The sequence below is a fragment of the Acipenser ruthenus genome, chromosome 4 (assembly GCF_902713425.1).
Source record: "Acipenser ruthenus chromosome 4, fAciRut3.2 maternal haplotype, whole genome shotgun sequence".
Lineage (NCBI taxonomy): Eukaryota > Metazoa > Chordata > Actinopteri > Acipenseriformes > Acipenseridae > Acipenser > Acipenser ruthenus.
Window position 1 is genome coordinate 16,291,017 of NC_081192.1, and position 23,391 is coordinate 16,314,407.

Here is a 23,391-nt window from a genome sequence, read left to right on the forward strand (position 1 = left end):
TCCTATTACTTGTAACACCGAAAAAAATATGAAAACTTAAAATATTAAACAGCAAAATCTTGGGGCTTTTAAGAATGCTGGTATGCAAATGACAAGTTAGAATCTGCTTGTTTAAGCTTTTAATAAAAGCATTAACATTTTAGTAAAATTCTTAGAACTGCAGTATATTTACTGCCAGTTATTGCTTAATTAATGCCTGCAAAGACACGTGCATTCTGAACTTACTGTATAGAGAGAGGCATGTTAGTCGATATCTTTAGATTTCTGGTTTCAAAGAACTTTCATCTAATGTTTTTTCCCTGTCATATTAAAATCCCTGGTCTTTAATATTTATAGTTTTTTAATTGATGTTTTTCCTGGTCCTTCTCCTCTATAGGCTCCCCGACAGAGCAATCCTTGCTTCTCCCCACGGGGTCTCCTGCAGAGAGAAGACAGCTCCAGTAGCCACAAGCCCCCCTACAGCCAGTGCCTGTCAGTTCCACCGCTCCCAGTCAGCCACTCTGCACCTCACCACAAAGCAGCATGAAAATGAGGAAACAATGCTTTTCTAGGTTAGCTCCTATCGAAAAACAGCAATGCCAGTAATACATATTTCAGTACTGCTTCCAACGGATTAAGGCACAAAACCTTAAAGAAAAAGCATAGTAAGCAGCAGCTCAATACTTCAAACTATTCTTTGGACTACCAAGTTCTACTCAGTTTGCTTTTCTCAACTCATTCCAGCTGAAATCCAATTGATCTTAAAGCTGGAATATAGGAATACAGGACGATAGGAATCATTCTCAGGCAAAATAAAATAAAATAAAAATGTAAGCACTATGACATTTTGAGACTGTGTCTATTGGGTTTTGTGGATGGACACATTTATAAACTTGGCAACTCAGAAATCTTTGTGAAGAAAAGCTACATTTGAAAAAGCTCAAATTCAAAGTCTAATCTTTTAAAGCTAACCCAGAACAAGCTCTCTTCACTAGTCTTCCAGACTCCCACAGATATTAAAAACAATTCTGTTTCTGTCTTTGCTCATCTCGAAAACGTTGTTTGGAGTTACTCCCTCAAAACTTAACCTTAAACTCTACAGAGAAGATGAACACTAACCTTGGACTACCTTACCAACATGTTTTTAAATACCACTATTTCAAGGTGACTAAATGCCCAGGCATGCAGTTTTGATCTTTTAGATGGCAGCCAGTGAACTACTGCTGGGCAGAGATGGCTATTTCACTTGCTTTAAACTAAGATTTACTTTTCTAACATTGCAATGAAAGTTACAATTGGGAAGATTAAAATTTCAGACTAATTGGAATTCTTAAAATAAAAAATGTTGAATCTGCTGAAGGAAGGCACACTTTCTAGTCTTTGACATACAAGTCTTTTGTTTTTTTAATAAATCGCACTTGAATAAGTCACCTTTGTGTCAGCTTTCCAGAGGCTCACGCAGATCAAGGACAGAAATAAAAACTGAATACAGGGATGAAACTAAAGTACAGCTTTGACTCTTGAGCTTGTCTTGCAGTTGCGTTGGGTTCCTATGTTCTCAAACTTTAAAAAATGTCCTTGAAAGCATTTGTTTGATAATATTATTATCTCTATAAGAGGTGGTTAAATTTTTCAGCATTTGTGCTGTACTCTATTACCGATAGAAAGAAAACACTGGTCAGTCATCCACAATCACACAGAAAACATAAATATGTGCATATCATGACAGATCAATAGTAAGTATACAACAGAAACAGGATAAGATTCTCAACCATCAACTTCACACTAAAAATCAAAACAAGCAAAATCAGAAGCAGGCTTCGGCCCCCCTCTTCAAAGCACAAGCATAGTAGGAGAATATCTAACAAAGGCTCTTACAACTGGATAACCGCAGTTGAAGACCAAAGGAAATGAATAATACAGAGTCAACCATAGAAGCGATGAACTAAAAAAGCTCCCTTTCTTTCAATATACAGTGTATAAACCATTTAAACATGCCTGCCTAGATTTCACCTCCCTCTGTTTTAACTAGATCATTTCTGAATGTAGATGTGCTTTAGATGTCTTTGTGCGAGGGAGTTCAGTCCATTCCATTTTAGTGAACCTGACACCCACTTTCACAAAATCCTTAGAACACAACTGGCACAGTAAGGAGTAAAAAAAAAAAAAAAAAAGAATCATGTGGTTTTAATTATGTACAGGCAGCACAGTGGTAAAGTGAAACTGTAGCTTTTGACTCCTAACAGCATCCACAGAAAAACAACTGCCTCATTAAATCTCTGGGCTGTGATGAATACATTGTGATTCCAGCCCGCCTGTGTTCTGGCATACTCACTCTTACTTTCTTCCTTGATTTAAATTACCTTTTATATTTTTCTCATTCAAAAAAATGTGATCAAAACTATTTGATTCCCGTATTTCATTCGGCGTAGCTTGTTTTCATCTACTCAGTCATAAACTCTGATCCAAAACTATTTTGTAATATCTATATTGTATATAACAACATAAAAATTATATCACAGTAAAAAAAAAAAAAATCAGAGGTAATCAATAAAGTCAATGGATACGTTAAGAAAATAGGGAGATTTTATTGTGTTGAGTTTTTATAATTTATTGAAAAACACATTGAACGGAGTGTGTTGGTATGCATTCCACTAATGTCTTATTAGTATGCTGCTCACGGAATTCTCAAAAACTCCATGCAATGCAATAATCACCATACAGTTGAGCTGTACAAAAGATCAGTATATGCAAGAATGCCCTTTTTACCAATACAACACAAGACAGGAAACTAAAACTTTTATAATAATTATTAAAAGAATTACTGCATTTCAAGTATTAATCATATTGTACTTATAGGTTTGTGGTTCCCATGTTTTCAGCTCTTTCTGTATGCAGGAATAGAATAAATACATTTTTGTTACAGTATGCAGTTTAGCAAAGGAACTGAAGTATTCTCAGCTTGTTGCATCTTATAAAGCCTGTCGATTGATGACGTAACTCACACTTAAAAGGAAATGGAAATAAATATATTAAGCTATTTATATTAAGTACACAGGTACATGTAATGCACGCAGGAACTTGATAAGCTAGAATACGAAGACTGACATAGAAAAAGACACAATGCATGCCACATTTTACTGGAATGCGCTACTTTAAGTAACACAAGGATGCTAGAATCAAGAGTTTATTTTGTTATACTCAAGAGAAGACTTTCCCCAATACAAAAATAACTACACACTGTAGTATGCTAAAACTGACCTGCTTGGGGAGTTTGGAAGCTAAGTGGGCTGTGATCATGCACCTTGGGCAGTATGTTTGTTTGGTCTTTGCAGTAACAATCTTCATAAATTCCATGAGCACCCCTTACCTTCTTTCTTCCCCAAGAACTTAATATTTTGCTTTACTATACATTCTTAAGGTACTTGCATTTTTTCAATGTTTTTTAAGGCATACCTTTTGCAGCTGTAGGTTTAAATTGGACTTACTGTATAAAATGCCGATCAGCAATTGCTTGAATAAAATAAGCCACGTTTCTAACTGGAATTTATTATCATAGTTTATTAGAAAACCATGCATAAAATACAAACACACATTCATAAAAAAAAATAGCTACAGAGATACCTATACATACACTGTACTGACATAAAAGTATGTCTATAAATGCATGTCATGTCCACTATGAGGTTGAAAAATAACAAGAAACATTCAAATGTCTTAGATTGTGATACTTAGGGGAAATCATAAAATCAAGGGATGCGCTCAAATTCACAAATTAGATGCTGTACATTTTCTCAGAAGAGCCATTTGCCCTGAGCTGGCATTGATTCTGGAGACAGCCCGATAGCCGGGGCTGAAATATAGAAGTTAAACATGATGAGGAAGTTGTGATCAGTCCCCTCTCCTGTTAGCAACAGTTTGCTGGATGACAGGGAGTCTCCCAGGAACAGGCTCATCGAGATATGCTAAATCTTCCTGGTGAGGATGACAGCAGTTGCAAACCTCTGATGGATCAGAAAAATCCATAAGATTCAGACTGTCTACGATGGGTGCCGCATTTATGGAAGTGCATCCCCTGCGTTTCCCCAGAGCTTATTAATACTTTATTACCGCAGCATTGAGCATGGAGCCCACAGCTCCTGAGCAAAGTAATCCATATTAGGTTTAAAATAACTACAAGTGAGATCTAAACCTTTTACAAAATATGTGCATTAGCACCAGGTCTTATCTATAATGGTTACATCTACTGCACTCGCTCTCAGTGAAAGCTCACAAGACGTCTGATTTTAGAAAAGTGATAAATCACACAATCTCATATTTGTATCCATACTAGTGTAACATTCAAATACACACACACACACAAATAAACATAATACTGTAGTCTGTACGTTTGGTTTGGTTTTAGTTTTATTTTTACAGTGCTTGAAATGAAAAAGAAAGTTCCAGAATAAATGATAAGACAGATGATGTTCATTTTAAAATTGTGAACAATTACATTAATACTATTTTATGTTTTAAATGTGTATATACTAGTCAGGTTACCGTGTGTATCCATAACTGTTTAACTGAGTATACATTTCTGCCATACAAACTAAAAACTAAAACAAACAACAACAACAACAACAAAACAGAAACAAACATCTTTACAGACCACACATTACTACAGGGTGAAAGACGTAAGAAATGATGGAAAAGCATTACCTTTTTTTGTAAATGGATCCGTTCTACAAGCGGTTACATCTAAGATATTTGGTTATAGCACGATTAATGCTTCAATTCATTTTGCCAGAAGAGATATTCTTCTCACACAAGCATCTGTCATTTCTGTTAAAAAATAAGCTGGCACTGGCAATACCACTGCTCTAGGATAAATGTAGGGTGGGGTATTTCTGTTTCAGTACTCAAACTAAGATGTGCCCATGGCTATCAGGCAGCACTGTCTTTTAGCAATGCACTTTGGGTGCTGCAGTATAGTCCTACTGTGCACTGGTGACAGATGCATGGACTGGAATGTAGTACTGTTGAGAAAATACAACTCCCCAAAGCATTGTGCAAACACACAGAGCACAGCATAATTATACCGGAGTCTAAATAAAGCTATTTTTAGACAAAACAGTGCTAGGTCTAGGTACTCAAATCTTTAAAAAGAGCAGTGGTAATAATGACTTATGTAGAGAACCGTCTCATTTCAAGCAGTGTATGTACCAAATGAAATGCCCAGAAAAACACTTTAATGTTGGTGTTCTAAATATGCATAACCGCAACAGCAATATGGTTTTAATGACAAATGATCACTATCAAATGTTATTGCTTGTAATTATTAAAGAGGCCAAATATTCATTCACTAACACAATACTACCAATCAACAAGAACAAATAATTCAGACGTATTTATTGTAGACACCTTCTAACTATACATTTAACTAAACTGTGAAGAAAGGTACATTTCAAATATTTCTTTTTTCGAAATACAGTGTTAATTGCTTTATAAAAATGGTACTGTGAACATTTCTTTTTTTGTGCTGCAGGAATTTAATATCAACAGGGTTTTAATGCACCCACAATCTTAGGTGATAATAAAAATCAGAAACCTGTTTTGAAATGATAAATGATGCCTAATTAAAGAATATTACATTACCGCTTGGAGTGGCTGTCTGCCCCACAGTATCATGCTGGTCCTCCGTCTCATTTTCTTCTACTGCCATGAAAGAAAGGGGATAAAAGAAGTTATTAGGCAAGGAAAAGGAAAAATACTGGCTGAATCAGCTTTGCGTCTGAACGTCAACTTGAGACTGACAAATTGGTTACTATACTTGAGGACAATGCAACTGGTTTACTATGCTCCAGTTCCAAAAAGGAAATGCAGTCTATTTCATACCCTTAGGATCTGGCATTCAAGTTAATACCAACCCGAATTAAAACTACTACACTGGCATATTATTCTGAAAAAAGCAACATCTCTGCAAAATATTAGCAGCTGTCTGTAGACCAATACTGTTGTATTTAGACCATGATAGTACTCCACATGGTAAACCGTAATTATAAAACTGCAAACCATTTTAGAGGATATCTGACAGATTCACAGATTGTTATTCTCAGAAACAGATGATTGGAAAAATTCATACTGCAGCACAATATCAGTACAGCACTATATCATGTTGCCAGATGCCCAGAATGGTGACAAATTCAATAAGTATGTCAATAACTGAGAACACAAAATCATATCTCATTTTCTTCTTAAGAGTTGGTCCCCGCCTGCCGCATGTTTTTCCGTCTTCTGTGCATCAATGGCAAAGAAAGTGCCCCAAGGAAATCCATCACTTTGTCACAAAATGTCCTGATGTTCATACAGACGCCTTTCAACATTAAATCTCCAAACATGGAGCAGTGCCCATATACAGTATAAAATATAAAGAATGAATGATGCAATACATTCTATCCAGTGTGTTAGTGTTCTTAATGGGTCTCTATGTAATCAAGAAAAGTGCCTCAAATTGAAAATTCTGTGAACGAGTCCTGCCACTGATCCAAAGGGCAAGAGGGATGCTTTCACTTAGATACATGCCTTCCGATTGTCAGAAAGGATATGGTATGAATGTCAAGGAGTGGCTACACTTTTTGTCATGTATCTATATTTATTTCTCACAAAGTGAACCAGGTAAGTGTGTAATGGATGTGCCACTTCCTGAAATAATAGCCATGTGTATATGTGTATAGACTAATAAGGCTGTGTCCCACAGATCCTCGTGCCAAAGCTGATAGATGAGGTACCTTATTAATGAGGGCTATGCCACCAATACGCTACAAGAGCTGATGAAATGGGGACTCGCCAGTTACATAATTACAGATCAACAATTCTGACTCTGACTGAAGATGAATGTTAATGGTAGCAAAGGCCGTGCATAACTGGATACCTGGAATGCATCTACTCTGCTTTTACTGTCGATGTGTCCAAGCACTACAGTCATTTCCTCCCAAGTACTAAGGGTGAATAAAATATTAAGACATAGTATGGCACTTTGTTTGGGGTGATGCAATACTGTTCTAGATTGGTTATTTATATATTAAAATGGTTGTTCATGAATGTATTATAATTGTTAACTTACCAATAATTGACTTTTTGTGTTACATAAAAGTCCAAATGTTAACCATCAGAACTATCCCCAACCTCTTCCACTTCCAAGGAAAAAGTGGGACATGTGTGATGCACCTGAGTGCTAGCCAGAGAGAAGAAACCATGCAGTGAGTGGGCATCTGGCATAGGTGTCCACCAGACGTTGGCGACATTAAGATTAAAAGAGTAATAAGTTGCTGATATGTTATGTTATTATCCAAAAATGCTGATTATAGGTGTTAATATATTCTTATCCTACAAAACTTGGCAACTCACTAACTGGCAATAGCAGTGAGTGGTACAGTTTGAGCGCTGTGTGAAGTCTGAAGACCAGGAGGAAGGTGAGAGTGCAGATACTATGCTGCAGGTCACACAGTACTGAAGGACTCCAGCAGTCACTGCAACACCTGGACAACCAGAGGATGTGCCAGATACCTAAGAGGATGCCTCTCTCATGAACGGATAGGAGCAAGAGGAGCAAGCATTTTCAGTGACTAACCAAACATTCAAAAGGTAAAAGGTAAACTGTGATTCACATCATATGGCGTCCTAGTGCCCCTAGTGACATTAGAACTTTGTAGACTTCACAGAATGCTTAGGGTCATTATTCTGCTGGAATACAACCTTCCGTCAAAAAAGCCTTCTAGTACTGGGTAGCAAATGAGACTGCAAAGTATCTTGACATTTTGCAGCACTCCTTGATCCTTCTACAATAGAAAGATCGCCAGAGGCTGATGAAGAAAAACAAGCCCATACCATCACACAACCACGACCATGTTTAACATTGGACATGATGAACTTCTCTTTAAATTCTTCTCCTCTTTTCCTCCAAACATATTGTTGCATTCTCGGTGAAAAAAAGTTCTGTTTTGGATTCATCTGACCATAAAATTTGGTTGCAGAAATCATCAGGCTTCTTCAGGTTTTCAATGGAAAACTCCAATCGCTTTCTTTTGTATATTGTTTTTAACAAAGGTTTGCATCTTGTTAAGGTATCGTTGAATTGTTCGCTCATGAATTTCTTGACCATCTTCTCTGAATTCTTGTGTTAAATCTTTTGCATTAACCCAGGAATTCGTCAGGCAGCTCGAACGATTCTTCTTCCAGATTTTGCAGAAATCTTTCTTGGTCTTCCACACCTGGAGCTAGTTGCAGTAGTTCCTGTTCTCCTGTGTTTGTCAATAATAGCCCACACAGTGCTTTTTGGTAAACCAAGTGCTATTTTTCTGGTAGTTTCTCCTTTTTCGTTTAGTTGTATTACTGCTACTCTTTAGTTTAACCATTGTTGTTGCTTTTTTGATTCACAAATTTCCAATTTATTTTTCAGTACTTGATGATTATGTATTTATTTATTCTATAATTATCATCAGGTGCTGGTTTTCAATCATGATAATTGTCAATAATTAGCAACAAATGGGTTTCATACGAAATATTTTTTTTTTGCATGTTATTTTTCATTTTATGCAAGTTATATAATTATTTGTTGTTTATTATAAAGCTGTATCTCTATTTTAATTTAGATCTTTCAATAGAACAATTAGAAATTATAGAAATCGCTTTTTGTGGTTTTTGTAGATACCAGTCAAATTACAACAGGAAATTACACTGGGAAACAAGGATGTGTCAGCGATATTTTAAGGGACAGTACAAAACAAACCAGTGTTACAACTGTCTTGTATTGTTGCATATAAAATCACAGTGCATATCAAATCATTCAACCACTTAACTAACTCCTGGAGTCTCAATATTGAACTCTTAGGCTCTATTCACACTGGGTCTGTTTCAAACGGACTCGGTCTGGTTCGTTTCGTTTGAAACAATGTATCAATGTTGTTAACTGTTAACACTTTTCTCTGAGCAAAGGGACCGAGTTTGTTTGGATGCAAACTAAAGTTAGCTTTTTTGGTCCTTTTCCATTTTTTTTCAGGACCGAGTCTGTTTGTGTTCACAATATATATATATATATATATATATATATATATATATATATATATATATATATATATTGTGAGCCAGCTCACAGATTCACCAGCAGGAGGCGTTCATGGCAGGCTAGGAACAAGCCCACAGGTGTGGCAGATAATACAATGATAGACCTGTGGTCAGCATACTTGCCTGCCATGACGTCCAGGAGTTAACGGGTAAACAGGCTGCAGGTGTGGTTAGGTAGGGGACCAAGGATGTATCTTGGTGGATTCCCATTAGCATAAATTGCCCGCACCTGTAGCCTGTAACCGTCCCATTACCAGATGATGCAGCACCCTTTAAAAGAAAGCCTTCACAGCCAGTCAAGTGGGCTTCTAACCAGGGAGCAGCGTGAGGTTATCCACAACCTAGACGGACCGTCAATATAAAACAGAAGCTAAAAGAACTGCCTTTGCAATTAACACTTTCTTTCCTTTCGCTGTTGGAAGGGAATACAGCAACGGGGAAATAGATGCCACTGGTTTTTACAAGCTGGAGACAAGCTGAAGCCAACAACCAACCTGGTAAAATCCTGGAACCAAGTAATCTAACTGGATGTGGGGAACTGTCCAGTTAGTTTACATTTTGGTTGTTTTTTTTTGGTTATACAAATCCTGTTTGAACTGTTTATTTTCTTTACCTTGCATCTCACAACTAGGATGGTATTTTCTGTTGTGAAGTAAGCGAGCAAGTTTATTTGTTGTGTTTTTGTGAAGTTTAATAAACCAACTTGGATTGGAAACTATTGTCTGCTTGGTCTGTGTGCACCCACACGCCCACAAGTGGTACCAGAAGTGGGGCCGGTCACACAGAGAATCAAGCCAGCCAGCCAGCATGTTTCCCATTAACCCCAATGTTAGGGAAGACATCCAGGGGACAGAGGGAGCAGTCGGCCCCGTGGTAGTAGGGCCAGGGGAACTAGCCACTACTGTACAGCATTTGTTAGCGGCCATGCAGCAACAGCAGCTACAATTCCAGGACATTATTCTGAAGTCAATAGGGTCTCATCGACCTACTGGACCCAACCAGGTGCTAACTAAAATGACACCAGAAGATGATATGGAAAGCTACCTGAGGGTCTTTGAGCGTACCGCTGAACGAGAGAGCTGGCCAAAAGCGGAATGGGCAACCATCCTAGCTCCGTTCCTGTGGGGAGGCGCAGAAAGCCTATTTCGATCTGGACCGAGAGGCCGCTTGCGACTATCCCAAGCTAAAGACGGAGATCTTGGCCAGACTGGGGGTGACCACGGTGGTCCGAGCCCGGCGGTTTTATGAGTGGCGTTACGACCCTGGGCGTCACGGTCGCTCCCAGTTGTTTGACCTCCTACACCTGGCGAAGAAGTGGCTTCACCCAGAACTCAACTCAGCGGGACGAGTGGTTGAGTTACTGGTGATGGATAAGTTTGTCCGGAGCCTTCCCGCTGCAGCAAGGGAACGAGTGGGGGAAGCAGACCCCAGTACTTTGGATGCCACCATGGCCGCATTGGAACGCTATACAGCAGCGCGGGCTTTGGTACAGCCGGATCAGCCAGTCCAAGAGAAAAGAGTGACCAGGGCACCCAAGCAGCCCTCCAACCTAATCCCGAACGAGTCACCCCGAGGTGATCTCCGGAGAGAGCCACAGGGACCCCAAAGGAACTATCCGGGAGAGCAGGGTCCCCCTGTTGCTACCTCGGACTACAGGGAAGCCATCAGGTGCTTTAGATGCGGCACTACTGGACATATCGCCAGACATTGCAGGAAGAAATCTCCGGAAAGGATGGACGTCAGTCACAGCCAGAGCGTCCCCTGTCTCCAAACCAGCCCGGTGAGTACTGATCCCTTTATTGTTTCAGTGAGGGTGGAGGGTCAAGATGCGGTTGCATTGATAGACTCTGGTAGTTCAGAGACATTAGTCACAAGGGACCTAGTACCCTTGGAGAGGTATACGCAGGAGAGTAAGGATGTGTATATCCGATGTATCCATGGTGACATTAAGCCTTACCCCACAGTAGTAATTGGGGTAGAGATAGCAGGCCAACAATTTTTAGTGAAAGTTGGCGTAGTTCCTAGCCTACCAGTTGCAATGATTATAGGAAAAAACTGTCCGCAGTTTTTACAGTTGGTTAGGGTAGGAGCAGGGTTACTGGGGCAGGGGGAGGAGCTCCAACCGTCCACCTCACTTCAGATTCCTGAACCAGAGAGGGAGCTTTTTCCTTTCCATAACGAGGTTATAACGCCGCCTGCTGGCGAAAAGAAAACTAGGTCTCAGAAAGGGAAGGACGGGAGAAAATTTCTAGCCAAACAGAAATACACAAACACACCACCCCAGGCCAGTAATCCTCAGCCGCCCTCCGTCTTGCCAGAGCCAATCGAACCAGAAGATTTTTTCCAGCAGGCCATTGAGTTGGATAGGGAAAACTTTAAACAAGCCCAAGTGGGGGACCAAAATCTAAAAATAGCTTTTGAGCAGGCAGTGGTGGCGGATGAGGAGTACTGGAGAGATGCTAAATAAGGGGTTATTATATCGGGTAATACGAGGGTCCATTCCAGGGGAACACACCCACCAATTATTAGTACCACGCACACAGCGGAAAACGGTATTAAACCTGGCACATGTACACTTACTTGGGGGACATTTGGGAACCGATAAAACAAGGGCTAGGATTCTGCACAGGTTTTACTGGTTAGGGGTGTGGCGTGATGTGGCTGACTTTTGCGAAGCGTGCCCCGAGTGTCAGCGGGTGACCAGCAAGAAACCGCCTAAAGCCCCATTAATCCCCATGCCGATCATAGAGGTCCCATTTGAGAGGATTGGGATAGATCTAATAGGGCCCCTTCCTAAAACTAAGTCTGGTTTTCAGCATGTGTTGGTCATGGTAGACTATGCCACCCGCTACCCCGAGGTGGTACCGTTACGGAACACCTCGGCCAAAGTTATAGCACAGTCCTTGCTACATATTTTTTGTAGGGTGGGGTTACCCAAGGAGGTCCTGACCGACCAGGGCACCCCTTTTATGTCTCTGGTGTTTAAAAAGCTCTGTGCCCTCCTGAAGGTTAAAACTTTACGCACTTCCGTTTACCACCCGCAAACTGATGGGTTGGTGGAACGTTTTAACCAAAAGTTTAAGCAGATGTTACGGAGGGTCACTGTTAGCCAACCGCGGGAATGGGATGTCTTTCTACCTTACCTCATGTTTGCCTATCGCGAAGTTCCACAGGCGTCCACTGGGTTCAGCCCATTCGAGCTTGTGTTTGGGCGACAACCCAGAGGACTTCTGGATGTGCTACGTGAGGCATGGGAGGCGGAGCCAACTAAGGGACAAGCGGTTCCTGAATATATAACCTTACTGCGGGGTAGGCTAGCGGAGATGGCAGACCTGGTGTCCAGCAATCTCCAGGAAGTGCAGGGAGCACAACAGCGTCAATATAACAAAGGAGCTCGCGCTCGTGAATTTCAGGTGGGTGACAAGGTATTGGTGCTCGTCCCGTCCGATCCCCATAAGTTTCTGGCACAATGGAGGGGGCCGGTAGAAATTGTAGAAAAGGTGGGCCCAGTTAATTACAAGGTGCATCAGCCCGGGAGGCGTAAGCCTCATCAAATATATCATATTAACGTTTGCCACCCCTAACGGCTTATTTGAGTTTGTGGTTCTGCCTTTCGGTCTTCACGGAGCCACTGCTACTTTTCAGCGGTTAATGGATCAGGTGCTGCGTCCTCACACTGCATATGCCGGAGCCTATTTGAATGATGTTGTCATCTTTAGTGATGACTGGCAGACTCACCTACAAAGGCTTCAAGCAGTACGTGAGGCCGGATTGACAGCTAACCCAAAGAAATGTAGGTTAGCCTTCTCTGAAACACAATATCTGGGGTATACTATGGGGCAGGGCTGGCTGAAGCCACAAGAAAAGAAGGTGGAGGTCCTTCACAGTTACCCTCGGCCCAAAACTCAAAAGCAGGTTCGAGCATTCCTGGGGTTAGCGGGGTATTATAGGAGGTTCATACCACAATTCTCCACTCGCGCTACACCCCTCACAGAGCTCACAAGAGGTAGGAAAAACCAACCCATTGTGTGGTCAGACCAGTGTGAAGCGGCATTTCAGGACCTAAAGCAGTAATCCTGATTTTTCAAAACCGTTCCTCTTACAGACTGATGCGTCCAATGTGGGCTTGGGAGCAGTCTTGGCACAGGAGGTTGGGGGGGAGGAGCATCCGATTATGTATCTAAGTAGGAAGCTCCTTCCCCGTGAGCGTAATTATGCAACTATTGAGAAAGAATGCCTGGCCATAAGATGGGCCGTGGAAAGTCTCAGGTATTACTTATGGGGCCGCCGTTTCACACTCGTCATCGACCATTCCCCTATTAGATGGTTGTATAGTCAGAAAGATAGCAATCCGCGTCTCACTCGCTGGTTCTTGACCCTCCAGCCTTACTGTTTCGATATAAAACACCGGGCTGGGAAGGAACATGTGAATGCTGATGTGCTGTCCAGACTGCATGATGACTCTGTTTTTTTTTCCAGGAATATGCAGTCGCAAAGGGGGAGGGAATGTGAGCCAGCTCACAGATTCACCAGCAGGAGGCGTTCATGGCAGGCTAGGAACAAGCCCACAGGTGTGGCAGATAATACAATGATAGACCTGTGGTCTGCATACTTGCCTGCCATGACGTCCAGGAGTTAACGGGTAAACAGGCTGCATGTGTGGTTAGGTAGGGGACCAAGGATGTATCTTGGTGGATTCCCATTAGCATAAATTGCCCGCACCTGTAGCCTGTAACCGTCCCATTACCAGATGATGCAGCACCCTTTAAAAGAAAGCCTTCACAGCCAGTCAAGTGGGCTTCTAACCAGGGAGCAGCGTGAGGTTATCCACAACATAGACGGACCATCAATATAAAACAGAAGCTAAAAGAACTGCCTTTGCAATTAACACTTTCTTTCCTTTCGCTGTTGGAAGGGAATACAGCAACGGGGAAATAGATGCCACTGGTTTTTACAAGCTGGAGACAAGCTGAAGCCAACAACCAACCTGGTAAAATCCTGGAACCAAGTAATCTAACTGGATGTGGGGAACTGTCCAGTTAGTTTACATTTTGGTTGTTTTTTTTTGGTTATACAAATCCTGTTTGAACTGTTTATTTTCTTTACCTTGCATCTCACAACTAGGATGGTATTTTCTGTTGTGAAGTAAGCGAGCAAGTTTATTTGTTGTGTTTTTGTGAAGTTTAATAAACCAACTTGGATTGGAAACTATTGTCTGCTTGGTCTGTGTGCACCCACACGCCCACAATATATATATATAACTGCAGTGTACACAATTGAAGGCACATAAGAAGCATTCGCATTAACACCACACTGCAATTCCAGTAGCCCATCATTTCAACAGTGATGATCACACTGCTGAAGACATCACAGTCTGGGGGAGCACTTAGCTAATTTAATTAATACATGTATCGAATGCCTACAGTAGGAGAATAATGCAGTTTACGCAATTCTGCACAGTCCTCCTGTCGGCATTAAACAAAGTAATTTAAGAAAAGACTGAATACAGTTTACTATTTTTGTGAGTTTTGTCCAGTTCGGCTTGGATTTTGGTGTCTGACCAAATTTCTGTCAGATCTTCAGTTTCTCCCACTGTCCAGATTTCCACAGTGAAGCCGTTAAAATAACAGTATATAACAACACAATAATAGTTTAAAAATTAAACATCAGGTGAATTTATTGCAGATCATTATTTTCTTTATATTGTCATCAAGTCAACACATGTTAAATGTACCAAAAAAAGCCAGATTTAAAAAATAGATCAGCTACTACCATTTAAACATATGCTTAGTGTTCCACGTTTCCGGTTCATTCCTAATTTTACCGAACAACTACAGGATTTTGTTTTTAACTGGACGTCGGTTTTTACTGATTCATACCCGATTTTTGTCATTATTCAATATTTTCCTGGTACTATTTTCTAGGAAACACACAATACTTTGATTAAAATGCTGTTTTATTTTGATTCTAACATTGTAATAAGCAGCCCTACACTGTATCCTAGGATACAGCAGACGTTTAGACATCAGAGGATCAAATAACTTTCAAACGTGGTTCTCTGTCACGTCACAAACACATTATCACCTGATTATGCTGGCCAATCAAAGTCTGATTATTGTGGCAATTGCTGGGCGTAGTAACTACTAGCACATTGGCGACTCGTGGCTTGAAAAACTGGTGGGGCACCGCCCCCTCCCCCCCCCCCCCCCAAAAAAAAAAAAACGAAACTGTGCTCAAACCCGATGCCCGATTTTAACAATTTTTATGTAAATATTAAGCTAGCTTTCTAACATTACCAGATCTTTCATCTAACCTGAGCGTTTGAAATGGAAGTATTGTCTGTTAATAACATTCTGAACTACAGAAGAGTCAGGTTTGGTTTCTGTTGATGTCTCTGGCGTTAGTGGTTAGCTTTTTTGTTGTAGAAAAACTCCAAATGTAGCTGTCTTTTTGCCATTTTATAATGCGCACTTACGTATTTTTAAATAATAAACCCTGGCAACAGTGGCGTAGCCAGGATTTTTTTTCGGCGTTTAATTTGAAACGTTTTGGAGTACGGTTCACGAGATCGGTTATGTAGTGTGGGCTGGGCCTATGTCTGCTGTTGTTGTGATCATCGCTTGGTCTGGCCTCTTTCCCATTGCATTCTCTTTCTCAACAGTACCCCTACTTTGGGTAGCAATACCCCATGAATACAAATGCTTTATCAAATCCATCAAAGCAGCGATGTAATTACTTTACAAGGACTGCAACAATAGGCAGAAAAAAAACATAGGGTACCAAGTATATAGTGGGCCAGAGAATACTGTTTAAATACAGTTGTACAAGTTGATATGAGATAATAGAAATATGTTGAATTTTGGAAGTCTGTAGGGCACTTAAGAGCAATGAATGATCATAAGAATGCAGTACTTAACATTTACAGCTAGCAAAGCCGATAATAATTTGTAATCATAAGCAGTTATTATAATTTTTACACAAACTGTTTTAATAACGTTTCTATTTCCAGTACTGAGCCTTTTTTAATCTTTTCTTACTCTTGCCTTTCTTCCTCTCTGCAGGAACTCTCAGAAAATGAGACTTCTGCTAAGACAGGCATTCATCATCAGGGATCCTAGTTTTCCGCAATAAAAAAATGAAATTCTCAGATAAAAGTTAAAAATCTGCGTTCTTCCGAGAGTAAAATAAAAGGGATAAAATGAGTTTTCCCTGCCACATTATAAGGCACACAAACAGTACTATTGGGTAACAGTTAACACAGGAAGTATTTATTGTTGTTCTTGTTACACTTGTTGTGTCTCTTTATGTTGTATTTTAGTTTATAACCTTAATTATTCTTGAAATGTAACCTTGCATTACAGTGTAACGTGTGTAAGTCGCTTTGGATAAATGCGTCTGCTAAATAAATAAATAAAATAAAAATAGTTGCATTTTCAAATTCTAAGCAAGCTACAAGCTTACCAGTGCCATTAATGAAAGCATTAATGAAAGCATAACTTCTGTCCAACATACAGTAGGATAACTGTGAATGGGCTTACAATATGAGTATTTACTCTCTCGAACATGACATACATGGAAATCTGTTATAAATTGTGATTGGTTAAAACCTGATAAAACCATCTAAATCATCCAAATTTCAATTATTTCACCTGAACATATCAAGAAGCACACAGAATAAAGGCTGGTTTACACTTCTCTCACAGACAAAAGCCGTACGTCAGCTGCAGACACGTCTACGGGTGCACCTGAAGGATTGAAGCATCCCCGAGTTCGCAGACTTTTTGACGCAGCAAAGTTATCGTAGCTGTTGGTCATGCTTTCAGCCAGTCTGCTTTACTGCTCGTGTCGACTTGTGACTAGGGTTGCAAACAGGCTCCACAATCCCGGGACACATTGAGACAGAACAGGATTTTAAAATTGGCCCTAAACTGAATGAAGTGAATGTGTAAATTGGGTCCTTTATATTTTCTAAAATGAATACTGTTGCATAATTAGTATGAGCAGCAAACAGGTAAAACTGATCAGCTGTTCTCCATACTGCCTCCGATCAGACATACTGTTATTGATTTGATTGGGAGAATGATTGCATGTTGGGCAGTTTAATATTAATGAACAGAAAATAAATTGACATTAACTTATTAGTGACTCAAAAAAAATATAAAGAATAACAATAATACAAATAAAAATACATTGCATTAATTATTATTGTTATTATACAAGTGTTTTCTGCACATGGTATTTAAGCACCAGTATTCATTATAGCAAAGGTTCGTGTATGCTTTCATTTCATTCTGTTTAGGGGCAAGATTGAAATCCTGTTCTGTTCAAGTTTATGAACCTCTTCTATTAAGAGTTCCTCAAAAACTTGCTCTATCGTGCTTCACTGGCTTGCAACCATGCAACAAATTCTGGATTTTTTCAACATCATCCGACCACGTGTGTTTTGCTTTTGCAGACACACAAGAAAAGGTGTACGACTTTTTAAAAAAGACGCAGCTTGAGGCAGTGTGAATGATGTCATTCCGACCATCAGAGACCACTGACTGAGACCAAAAATTGGGTCGCAGTCGGACATATAAACCAACCCTAACACTTAATACAGTAAGCTGTATTCAGTGTTATTCTGTGTGCTTCATGATATGTTCAGGTGAAATAATTGCTCAAAATATCGATAAACCACAACAGTCTTTCTTATGGCAAAACCACTGTCTTCCCAATGCTCCACTGTTGCAACCTGCTAAGTTTCACTACACAGCACATATTCCATGTAAATAAAGGCCTTTTTTTGCCAGGTTGTTTTTTTACTGTGTTATCTACAGTAGGTAGTAGTCGGAGAAAAGGGTCCACAAATAACAACAAAGGCCATGCCATGCTGTACCTTACATACACTTTCTTTCCACTGCTCTCCCTACTTGATTTGTTTAACAGACCAACTACAGACCATGCCAATTAAATTAAGCATGTGCTTTCACAAGCCTTCAATGAAACTGCAAAGTAATTCAGTTTATTATATTTCTTTAGATAAATAACCAATCTGTCCTGGTAGTGCCATAATTATTATCACTATTCTGAGCCAGGCTATTACAATTAAAACAACAATGGTAATCCATCCTCACTACAAAGGAATACAGTAATTTACCTTGAGGATTCAAACTCAATTTATTTTAGGTTAGAAACAGGCCCAATGTTGGTAATTAGTATTTGAACCCAAATGTATTACATTAACAATACTAACAAACGTTATTTACCTATCCTGTTCTATGGTTGGCAGGCACTTTAACTAGTAAAGAGGCAAAGAAACATGCAATTAATCATCTGTTTAACAAGATCTTGCCAACTAGAAAGAGACACTACATTCTTATGGTTATTAAATTATAAGCAGTTAAGTAGCCAGGTGGCCAATACAAATACCACTGTCTTGCTATGCACCGAGCGTTGTATCAATCATGTATTCTTTCAACCCTATTTATTACGTGTCCTGTATTGAACAGACAATGAGAAACTATGTACAAATGAAGGTGCTGTTTTTTCTTTCTTTTTTATATAAATAGAACATGCTACAGTATAGTAACAGGTTGTTTATCATTTTCACCACAAGGCTAGCCGAAGCAAACTCATAATACAGGCATAACAATACGTTATATTTATTATTTATTTCTTAGCAGACGCCCTTATCCAGGGCGACTTACAATTGTTACAAGATATCACAATATTTTACATACAATTACCCATTTATACAGTTGGGTTTTTACTGGAGCAATCTAGGTAAAGTACCTTGCTCAAGGGTACAGCAGCAGTGTCCTCCACTGGGGATTGAACCCACAACCCTTCGGTCAAGAGTCCAGAGCCCTAACCACTACTCCACACTGCTGCCCACTACACACTGCTGCCCATTTAACACGTAATCATCATATTAACTAATTCGCTCCAAGTTTATTCTTGAACCACAAGAACATTTACAAAACCTAGAACATTTACAAAACCTATGCTTTCAAATCAGTGCCATTTTGCTAGCATCAGATCAATAAAGGTATTGTAAATGTCTGACAGGAAATACAATAAGTATGTTCTCTTTTACTTAGACTGTACATCAGTAATTTTAGTTGCTATTGGGTGATATCAGACTATGTACATGTCACTTAAAAGGGAGTTTGGTTAATATATATATATATATATATATATATATATATATATATATATATATTTAAACAAAAGATATTTTTGAAATCTACATTCACATTTTTAATCCAGTAAGTGGATACAGTATAAGAGGAGGGGAGACTGAATATACTTGGAGAACACAGACTGTCTGGCTAGTTCTAAAAATCTTGCTTTGCAGTCTTGGATTTCATGCTATCTACTTGTATACTCGAAGCACCCTATTGTTACTACAAGTACTTTAAAACAATCCAAATAGCATAAAAAGTATGTACTTAATAGTATAATTATTCAAACCTCATCATTTAAATTAGTTTAAAATGTTTACTTGTGTTGCCATATATGGAACTTACATACAGCTCTTGTAGAGGCTTACTTATAATATCCACTGCGTGCTGCTTTCAGTGTATTTCATGAAATAAAACCTTCGTAAAAGCTATTGTGGCTTTGAGTGAGAAAACCATAAGGCATGACCAGGCTTCTTTTGGGAGGGTAGGTTTGCTTTGCTCGCATTAAGCTACATACATGTAGTGTGGGGCATTTTGTAAGATAAATAAACATGGAAGATTGCTCAGCATTGCTGGAGGCGGTACAATACCAAGACTGACTGCAGTTTATAGGAGTCCACATTAGGTGTGTGTTAAATGTAACTTACAGTTATTATTATTATGTATTTCTTAGCAGACGCCCTTATCCAGGGCGACTTACAATTGTTAGAAGATATCACACTATTTTTTACATTCAATTACATTATTTTTTACACATAATTACCCATTTATACAGCTGGGTTTTTACTGGAGCAATCTGGGTAAAGTACCTTGCTCAAGGCTATAGCAGCAGTGTCCTCCACTGGGGATTGAACCCACGACCCTCCGGTCAAGAGTCCAGAGCCCTAACCACTACTCCACACTGCTGTGTTCCTAGTTCCATGTTCCACTACCATTCTGCAAAATGTCTTGGGGGGGGGGGGGGGGGGGATATCATCATTAATCTGCATTGATGTACCTGGAGTTATTTAATAAACTACCACAGTTAACGTATGTTTAAAACATCCTACTGCCATCAGTTGTTTTAAATGGTAAAGTAAAATAAAAATCATAAACCGTGTATTTTACTAAATGTGCTGTTTTATGAGAATATTTTTAAATAAGTATCTCTATGACATATGTACTTTAAAAGTGAATGCTAAAAACAAAAGGGAAATTTGAAATACACACTTTAAATACTGCAGTAACTTTTTTTATGGAAATGTTTGCAAATGTTTACACAAATGGTTTAAAAGTGTATTATATTAAACATATCTGCAGTATTTTAAAGCATGTATAGTTATTATTTAAAAGACAAATTGCTGGATTTGTATAGATTTTTGTAATTTATTCTGAATCCAAAGGTGATATTTAAACCTACATTTTCAAACATGAACAGGGCTGTTTCATTCTATTTGTGCAGAAGGGGTGGTCCTTAAGGTTTTCTATACATGACATTCTGTCAGTTGCACCACTGAATTGACATCCACAATATAACAACAAGACTTAATAATGATTTATTCTCTTATTAAATTTTCATTTGACATTAATGCAGCATGCACTTTGCATATACTTGGCTATGCACTTTGCAGCATGACAATGTTTTATAGACAGAAGTGAAACTTCATTCATATTACAAGAAAACATTTTTTAGAATTATTGTTATTTAAGCATTGGGATTTTAAGAATAAATCTAGGGAAAAAAGAATGGACTGCTGTGCTTTCTGCATTTTTTCTTTAGTCAAGGAAGTGTATGTGTTTTTATCTTTTGCAGCTTCGCTAGCATTATACCGTAGCACTTAACTTGGGACTTGTGGTGTTTGGATCAAGGAGTCCAATCAGGTACAATTCAATTACTTGCAACTCTGCAAAGTCTAAAGCAGCTCAAAAGAAATAATTCACAGTGAATGCTGAAAATGTGTTATACAGATACAGTACTGTTTGCTTTTTTATAAATGTTATTGTATTACAGCTCAAAGTTTTATGTAATGCATTTTTTTTTTCTGTAGCCCTTGTGTTTTTGAATAACTGTCAGTCTCTTATATTTTAATGAAACCTTTAAGATAGATCCATCTATTAACAATATACAGGAACAACTAAACAAAAAGTGAAAGCTAAATCAGGAGCGAAATAGTTAAACACTTCAGAACTCTGAAAGGTATCCGCTGCCTTATGCTGTTACTTCTATTCCCTTAGCAATAAAACATGCAGGCCTGCCTCACAGATTTAATTGAAATGGGACTGTAAACTTGCCCTTTCCCCAGTGGGACTAAATACCACCTTTGACCCTCCCGGGAACCAATGGAAAATGACAAATTCCACTGAGGAATACCAGTCGTCAGGGTTTTTGATCAATGTTAAAAAAAAAAAAAAAAAAAAGTGTGTTTCTTTGTTCACTATGTATTTCCATAGCCCATGGAAAGTAATTTAGAAAAGCATACAGTACATTATTCATATGGCTTTATTTACAACATATTTACCTAAAGCAAATAAAAACAGACTTGCTATAGCAGTTTCCAATTCACCAAATATGTTTTTAGAAAACTACAGAGCACTGAATTCTGTTTAAAAGAGCACTGAATTCTGTTTATTATGAAAGTCAATAAGAGGGTAGAATAGTCTATTTCATATATTGAACTGCAACCCATACCAAATACATGGTGTTCATTTTGAGTCTTAAACCGAAAGCATTATTCCCGCGTAAAGACACTGCATGTGGAATAAAACTACGAGAAAAGTTTGAGTATGTACTTCTAAACTCTCCAGAAGCTTTTCTCTCCAGCCTAATGATGGTCAGAGACAAGGTGTCCCTTTGACCTGAAACACAGGCTATTGAATGAGTCACATTTATATTTCATGTTTCTTATTAGTAAGCTTTGTTAAGGCATCTGAAATCATAACTCTGATAATGAACTGACTGAATGAACAGAAAAGGAGCCTCATTAAAATAAGAGCATTCTTCACTAATATATTAGGCTGACAATTGTTTACCAAACTTTTTACAACTACTCTCCTTATGTTTTTTTTTAACCTTTTCTTCAGGCGGGCAGAAAAACTAGCTACCCTGTATGTTTAAACATAAGCTATTAAACTTGCAGAAAACCTGTTTAGAGACTTCCACAATTTATTTTAAGGCACAGATTATTTCATGTTCCAAATTATGGGATTAACTAAATTCCTCCAGTAATTCCTGTATCATTTACTAACTAACATTTGCTAAATTAAAATCCATTCGTAAAAAGGAGAAAAAACTAAGTCTGAAACCATTATGTTGTAGGATATAAAATTATAAGAAACATACAAACCGTGCTTGTATTTTACATTTTATTGTGGTCTGTATCTAGAAAGTGCAGCAGTGTGGAGTAGTGGTTAGGGCTCTGGACTCTTGACCAGAGGGTCATAGGTTCAATCCCCGGTGGGGACACTGCTGCTGTACCCTTGAGCAAGGTACTTTACCTAGATTGCTCCAGTAAAAAACCAACTGTATAAATGGGTAATTGTATGTAAAAATAATGTGATATCTTGTAAGTCGCCCTGGATAAGGGCGTCTGCTAAGAAATAAACAAGTGAGTATGTATTAGATTTTCTTCAACTGTATTACTTGGTAGAGGGCATATGTTATAATCTTCCTCTTGCAAGAAAAAAAAGGCAACAGACTTTCAGAATGTTTAATTATGAACAATTATTTGCTGTGCAAAATATAATCCCTGCCAGATGAACTCCTGCTCAACCCAGAAGGTCAACACTTACCTCTGCAGCAAACAGTGCTCGAGGAACCAACCGCCAGCACACCCGAACACAATCTAGGATTTCTATTTTTACACTTCAGTTAAATTAGTATTTCAAAAGGAATTATGTAAGAACAAATACATGCTTTATTTATGGAACTGTGCAAAATTCATATGAAGTGAAAACTGTTATTAATCAGACATTTCACACTTCGTATTAAATTAACAATAATGGAGTAATTATGGATCGGCTCTTTAAAACAACGGTGACCAGGTTTTATGCCTAACACAATCCCACAAATCATTAATCTATAGACGTTTTCTTTAACTAGAACCGTATAACTCGCCTATATTTGAAGTGATATTAACAAATAGAAACGTATTCAACTGTGTTT

General features: G+C 38.7%; 1 protein-coding gene across 8 annotated transcripts in view; it reads right to left on the reverse strand.

Annotated features, from left to right (window-relative positions):
• The window catches only part of LOC117400261 (zinc finger protein 521-like), a 192,541-nt gene that overhangs the window by 167,242 nt on the left and 1,908 nt on the right, over positions 1 to 23,391 (reverse strand). For 5 of the 8 annotated variants that reach the window (XM_033999917.3, XM_033999915.3, XM_033999919.3 and 2 more), the window contains exon 2: positions 5,617 to 5,676. Coding sequence is in view for 2 of the 8 variants with exons in the window: in XM_033999920.3 (XP_033855811.1) it covers positions 5,617 to 5,676 (60 nt within the window). In the remaining 6 variants the exon portion in view is untranslated. Of the gene's footprint in view, positions 1 to 5,616; positions 5,677 to 11,114; positions 11,137 to 23,391 lie in introns of those variants that run through there. The other 3 variants (XM_033999916.3, XM_059022088.1, XM_033999921.3) reach the window with 2 other exon arrangements.